We start from the raw sequence: 7,735 nt of genomic DNA on the forward strand, positions 1-7,735 counted from the left end.
CAAACATGTACAGAAATTCGTGTGTAGAATCGATAGGTATCAGGGAAATCTGGAGCTTTTTTTTAAAGTGAAAAACAAACAAAAACAAGTTTCGGACCGGTCTGAAACCAAATAAAATCTATACCCCCTCCTATACAACTCATAAATACTGTACACCGAGTCCCCAATTTACACCCCTCTAAAATTCGTTTTGGCAAGAGCATGGTTAGCTCGATTCCTAAATAGGTCCAAACAATAATAGGTTACCTTAACTTTCCCGTTTCTTTTTTTTTTTTTTTCAGTTTGATATATTTTTTATACAAGAACATCAAAACATTTCTGTACAAAAGAAACCAAGTGAGAGTTCTGAGTGTGAAGGGCACGGGTCGGGTATTGCCCCTGGTGAGCAGTTTCTCTCCAGTCTCTAGCAGTCTCTGTCCGGGGCTCCTCAACCTCCACCCGGGCTCAGGCCGACTCCCATGTGTCCTCCTCCATGCAGCAAGCCCCCGGCCAGGGAGTACTTGTCCTTCTTGAGCAGAGTCTTGGTCTTCCTCCGGGGCCTGTACTTGTAATCCGGGTGCTCCTTCATGTGCAAGGCTCGCAGCCTCTTGGCCTCGTCAATGAAGGGCCTCTTCTCGGCCTCGGACATGACTTTCCACTCGGCCCCCAGTCTCTTGCTGATCTCCGAGTTGTGCATCTTGGGGTTCTCCTGGGCCATCTTCCTCCTCTGCCCCCTGGACCACACCATGAAAGCGTTCATGGGCCTCTTCACCCGGTCCTGGTTGGCCTTATTGCCCCCTCCCCCGGCTTGCCCCGTGTTAGTGGGGGGCTGCACCCCGGGGGAGTGTAAGTCCGTCTCCATCATCATACTGTACATTCACACAGCTGGCTGGGGGGTCTCTCTATTCACAGGCTGGGTGCGAACTCTGGATCGGAGGCTGTTATACTCCAGCCACAACTACAGTCACTGCTTGAGGAACTTGGGGGGACAAGAGCATGAGGTCTGGGCAGGGGGCTGCAGGAGAGGAGAAACAAACTTTTTGATGATGATGATGCTGAGCACAACAGGTGCGCCGTCACTGCTCCCTAGCTTGCTGGAAGATCTCACTGACACCTTTATTCCCACTTGTCCGGGACGATCAACAGCCAGGTGGAAGGATGTGACCGCCGAGTCACCAAGAGATGGAGAGGAGCACAAAGGCGGTCATCACAGGAAAGGTCCCACATACACGCCACTTGCTGGAAGTGCAGGGCTGCGCTACCTAGGAGGACGTTTTGTCTGCTCGTTCCCCTCCTCGTCTGCGGCATCACACGCTCAGAGCTAGGCGCACAACAGCAGCCATACGGCGCACGCCGGCTGGGATTAAATGACTTCACCGCGGCCAATAGGAGGCCAGCGGCCGGCGGGGAGGGGAGGGCACAGCGAGCTGGAAGGAGGGTAGCTGCCAAGGAGGTGTGAGCTTGCCTGCCTCTGGATGTCACACTGCTGGGGAAGGGGGGATGATTTGCATGGCACGTTGTCCCATGACGTCATGGGGTGAAGAATATCATCTAGAGGAAAGAAGGAGGCTGCCTAAAAAAAAAAACCCCGGTGGGAGAGGGTCAGGATATTTCCCTGTTTATTATTTAAGTGTTTACTTCTATCTTCCACAGGGCGAAAGAGTGAGAAAATGTTAGGAGTATGCTCCAAATAAGAGCTGGAAAAACTTCTACATCTTATAGGATCCCACGGAAAGCAAAAGAGGATTAACCTCTTGACTGAAAGGGTTAATGGATTCAAACAAGGTATTCCCAGAAAGTGAATCAGAACACCAGCACTTTAATAGAAAGGTTAGATGTGGGGAGGTGACAGAGGAGTAATAATCTCTAGACTGAAAGGGTTAATGGATTTACAAGTCATACCTAGAAAGGGAATCAGAACACCTGCACTTTTATAGAAAGGTTAGATATGAGGAGGTGACAGAGGAGTAATAATCTCTAGACTAAAAGGGTTAATGGGTTTATACAAAGTATACCTAGGAAGGGAATCAGAACACCAGAATTTTTATAGAAAGGTTAGATATGAGGAGGTGACAGAGGAGTAATAATCTTCAGACTCCAGACAACGGTGTAGGAGTTATACAAGGCATAAAATGGAATCAAAACACCAGCACTTTTATAGAAAGTTTAAATATGAGGTGGTGAAAGAGGAGTAATAATCTCTAGGCTAAAAGGGGTTCATGGATTTATACAAGGTATACCTAGAAAGGGAATCAGAACACCAGCACTTTTATAAAAAGGTTAGATATGAAGAGGTGACAGAGGAGTAATAATCTCCAGACTAAAGGGGTTCATGGATTTACAAAAGGTATACATAGAAAGGCAATCAGAGCACCTGCACTTTTATACAAAGGTTAGATATGTGGAAGTGACCGAGGAGTAATAATCTCCAGACTAAAGCGGTTCATGGATTTATACAAGTCATACCTAGAAAGGGAATCAGAACTCCAGAACATTTATAGAAATGTTAGATATGAGGAGGTGACAGAGGATTAGTCATCTCTAGGATAAAAGGGTTCATGGATTTATACAAGGTATACATAGAAATGGAATCAGAACACCAGAACTTTTATACAAAGGTTAGATATTTGGAAGTGACAGATGAGTAATTATCTCCAGACTAAAGGGGTTCAAGGATTTATACAAGGTATACATAGGAAGGGAATAAGAACACCAGCACTTTTATACAAAGGTTAGATATGTGGAAGTGACAGATGAGTAATTATCTCCAGACTAAAGGGGTTCAAGGATTTATACAAGGTATACATAGGAAGGGAATAAGAACACCAGCACTTTTATACAAAGGTTAGATATGTGGAAGTGACAGATAAGTAATTATCTCCAGATTAAAGGGGTTCATGGATTTATACAAATCATACCTAGGGAATCAGAACACCAGCACATTTATAGAAAGGTTAGATATGTAGAAATGACAGAGGAGTACTACTCTCTAGACTAAAGGGGTTCATGGATTTATACAAGGTATACATATAAATGGAATCAGAACACCAGCACTTTTATAAAAAGGTTAGATATGAGGAGGTGACAGAGGAGTAGTAATCTCCAGACTAAAGGGGTTCATGGATTTATACAAGTCATACCTAGGGAATCAGAGCACCAGCACATTTATAGAAAGGTTAGATATGCAGAAATGACAGAAAAGTAATAATCTCTGAACCAAAAGGGTTTATAGATTTTTACAAGATATGACTGGGAAGGGAATCGTAGCACCAGCACGTTTCTAGAAAGGTTAGATATGTAGAAAATTAGAAAGGACAGATGCAAATATAGAGAAAACTGAATCTGATCAGAAAATCGATCCTTTGTAATGTATCATAGGACTTGTAATGAACACAATCCAGTCTCTACTTGGTATCCTGTCTGTAATAGTCTCTAGGTGCCCTGTGTTGCCCTCTCTGATAAAGAATCTTCTATAATGCAGTCTGGGGGGATGCTTGTGTGAGCACAGGTTGTAGTGCTGAGAGTACTGTTCGTCTAGGAGCAGATAGGGAGCAGGTGTAAGTAGTTGCTAAGTGACAAGAGAGAGACAGTTACAGATTGTGTCAATCACACATCAAGGATCTGCCAGGGCTGATAACATCTTCTATGCAGGCGGCTCGAATGGAGGGAAATTAGGAGGGGACTTCAGGGTATAATTAAGTTCTCATTGTAATGTGCAGACGAACCATTTCTTCCCAGATGCACCTGATCTCGGACACAAAAAGCACTGGGCGAACTGGCCAAGGAACAGAAGTGGTCACACACATCATCTAAGTTTTATATACTTTGACTGCCATATGTACCGAAAGTCTGAATTCAGTGTCATGATCAGACGTGACAGATCCCAGAAACTTTGGCAGAATGACACTGATTTCACAAGATGCTGAATCTGATTATACAAAGATAACAGACATGATGGATCTGACTGCACATTTCATTGTAGCCAAATAACAGATCAGGAAAGCACATAAGCAGACGAGCAATACACTGCACATGTTGTCATGCGGTATAGGTTATAGATTTGGGGTCCAGAGCCGGCACACTGACGATTGTTGCTTCCAGATACATTTTGGTTCTATGTAACGAACTGACAGCTCACCAATAATCCTAGCCATCTATTTACTAATAGACTGGATCAGACTGACCTCTTCAAAGGATATGAACATTTCTCTTTAAACATTTGTTTCAGCTTGAAAATTAATTTATTTGAGTGCGAAGCTAACCAAATGGGCCAAATGACTTGTTAGTAGAAAAAGCTGAGCCCTCCTACCGAGGCCAGTAGGAGAAATACAAAAACAGTGAGCCGCCCACCTTTCCACACTATAGAAAGACGAATCATTCCTCCAGAACGGGCAAGGAACACACAGTGCCAAAGATACAAAGCTGCGGTGTGTCAATTATATCTGGGTATCCAGCTTCTCTCTCCCCAAACTGCTCAGCGGACAATACAGAAATACCAGAGCAATGCCTGACATTTCTCCAAAATGCAGCACAGGACTCCCTGCAATAGCCTTCTAATACTAGATCTGACCCGCTTTTGTCCTTTGCATATCATATTGTCCAAATTCCCCCTAAATAATGAAGGAAATTATTCAGCAATACAGAAAACGTATGTCTGTAATATCTAGCTGTATTGTCTGCTGGGAAAATTTGGTATTGGGCAGGCCACTGTGATCTAGCCAGCCACAGGCTCCTTCGCAGGTGGCATCAGGGCACATCTCGTGTCAGTGCCAGTCTCATCTCATGACAGCTCATCGTTGGGCCTATAGATGATAGTATATGGGTATACTGAACAAATTCACCTTGTTTTTTTGTTTTAAAAACGCATTTGCCATTTTTACATAATATGAGCGCTTTTCACATGCATATTAAAATGCATGTTTGTGTGTTTCATGCTGCTACATTCATCACTAGGGCAGGGGCGTTTTGCTAAAATTGAAGCAACATTTTTGCTTACAGGACTTAAAATCCATGTAATGAAAAAACAGATATTTGAACAGTATAATTATTTACTAATGGGGTTTGAGGCCGTTCACTTAGCACAGTGCATGCCCACTTTGCAAGATTTATTTTACTTTGCCAAGTAAATGTTAGTGAATAGGGTGAAGCTGGGTTCACTTTGAATAATCAATCATGTGCTAGAAAAAAAAAACCCTTATTATTTTATTCAGGTGCATATCACTGCATGCATCTTGTCTGCAATTTTGTGGTTATAAAACAGAGCCAGTTTGTACGACTAAAATCGGCAGCTACTAGTGGGCATTGAACACGTTGTCTAGTTACTGTTTTATAACTAGTACTGGCTTGGTATGAACATAATGGAGAATGGTAAAATAACTTTTTACAAGCAGTCTCCGTCTGGGACTCATCTAGATCATCTTCTAATGCTTGGAGGCTTTTCCATGTGCTGCATTTTCAATGGGCTGTTGTTGAACACACTTCTAGAGTCCTGTCCTATATCCACATAGCTGTATGTACTAAACAGAGGTTCCCTCAATTCACCCTCTGCTTCCTTCGTATGACCTGAGGCTTTCAATTAGCAGAGTATGAACACTACACAGGGCAAGGCATCCACCCTCCCCAATGTGTCTTCCTCAATGACTACAGGCTCACCAAAGAGTTTGATCGCCGTCTACTGGCTACAAGTGTCCTCAGCCTGGACCACTCCCAACAAGTCAAAAATATAAACAGGTTAAATGGCAACTCAATCATTCTGATTAACTTAATAACACCCCCAATGCAAAATCTTCTCCTAAAGGGAGAGCTCTCCTAGGCAGACGTTTTACACTCCCAACAATGCCATGTTTTTTTTTACATTTAAATGTGTTTCATATTATCTAGCAACTTTAATCCACAGGTTTGCAAATTATAACACACAGAGGGGATTTATCAAAACTGGATCAGACATATCTGGAACACTTGCCCATAGCAACCAATCAGCTTCTCTCTTCAGTTTGTTGAGTTAGGCTTTGAAAGTGAAAAATGGAAGCTGCTTGGTTGCCATAGGCAACTGCCCAGATCCTGTCTGCTCCAGTTTTGATAAATCCCTACTATGAGTTTTAACATGCACTGTTAGACATTTACTTATACGCAATGCACATAAAATGGTAGGTAACTCATGCTTAAGCTTTGGAGATGACAAATGGAAGCTGATTGGTTGCCATAGACAACTGCCGCATATCCTGTCTGCTCCAGTTTTGATAAATCCCCCCTATGAGTTTAAACATAGACATTTCCTTACACGCAATGTACATAAAATGGTAGATAACTCATGCTTAAAACGTAACATTGGTTAACAAAGTACCAAAATACAGGCAAACTTAAATATTTTCCTAGCACCTGAATTCCATGATCTGTTTGGCCAAACTGGTTGATCCACTATACATGGTGTGATCACCTCTCCTGTACATAGGAAGCACTTTACAGCAGAATTGCGATAGATGAGCCTGCAGGCTCCGGCCACAGCCTCACCCTGTGAGCAATACTCACACATATAATTCAGATTTCACAGCTGACCTGCTCTGTAAACCTCAATCAGCTTCTAATTGAAGAGAAAACAAAATATTGCTTCCCTACAGCAGAGCTAACGATTTAATCATTATATCAGACATTATAGCTTTTAATTAGGCTAATGCTGATACTGTATGGAAAGAGATAATTCAATACAGATCTTGATGAATTCTATAATTGGGTTAACAACGGAGCAGTTGGGGAGAGACGTCAATATTCAAGCTGAGTGTAAACCCCTCGGTCTGTGAATGAATAGACAGGCTGGAGCCCCAGATACAGAGAAAAGGGCGCATCCACCTTGTAATCTACACAGTACAGTAGCACAATCCTTTCCCCCATCGCCATCACTGAGTGCTGGGCTGACAGTACAATGTCCAGGAAGAGCATTCTGGATGAACTATCAGTATATTATTAAAACCACTTACATATAATGAGTTACTAATAACATGATTTCGTACAATGGCACCATCCTTGAACCAAAAATAAAATGAAATCATCTCTATCTGGTACAAATACTCATTATTTTTCGTTGTTATTATAAGTCACAATGTAGGAAAACACAACACCCATTGTCTCAACTTAAGTTTCTAGTAGAAAAAGGATTTCTTTAGCAGGGACTGCGTTGGCATGCTGCGGATACTTTTGTTGTAAATAAATACAATATAAAACAATATATTAAACCCCGATCTGTCCAGAGCAGTTCTTGAAGTTGTTTTTAGTTTTATTCGCACCGTTTACTCTGGCTGGGCTCTTATTCGGCATGCTGATAGAATTAATCATTGCAGCTACCTTTGTATCATAAATGTGCCTAAAATCGCAGGGAAAATAAGCGCAAATTAGCTCTATCAAAAGAAAAAATGTATCGGAGAGAAAACACCTATGTATTAAACTAAATGCATATTAATCAATGGCATTTAGTTAGAGTAAAAATCGTGAGCATCCAAACAAATACATAAATCCTCTCTTTGGGTCTTCTAGTGGAATTCTGTTTGAAAGATTACTTAAGATGTCACAAGTTGAACACAATGCGGGAGAAAATCGTATTCATCAAAATCAAATATTCTTCTGAGGAATATTTTTCATCACAACAATACATTACAGAGAGATGGGAAAAGAAGAAGAAGCGGGTCTGAAACATCGGTTAGAAATTAGATTAATGGCTCTTTATGCTAGTTGTATCCCCTCAGCAGAATTCAAGTATATGGTG

At 41.9% G+C, this 7,735-nt stretch overlaps 1 protein-coding gene across 1 annotated transcript; it reads right to left on the reverse strand.

Moving 5' to 3' along the window:
* Positions 1-425: 425 nt before the first annotated feature.
* On the reverse strand, positions 426-902 carry LOC108797658 (transcription factor Sox-1). The gene has a single exon (XM_018569299.1). It carries the CDS (start codon positions 854-856, stop codon positions 428-430), a length of 429 nt encoding a protein of 142 aa, XP_018424801.1. The 5' UTR covers positions 857-902; the 3' UTR covers positions 426-427.
* Between the last annotated feature and the right edge of the window lie 6,833 nt (positions 903-7,735).

The sequence above is a fragment of the Nanorana parkeri genome, unplaced genomic scaffold (assembly GCF_000935625.1).
Source record: "Nanorana parkeri isolate BGI_ZX_2015 unplaced genomic scaffold, ASM93562v1 scaffold1319, whole genome shotgun sequence".
Lineage (NCBI taxonomy): Eukaryota > Metazoa > Chordata > Amphibia > Anura > Dicroglossidae > Nanorana > Nanorana parkeri.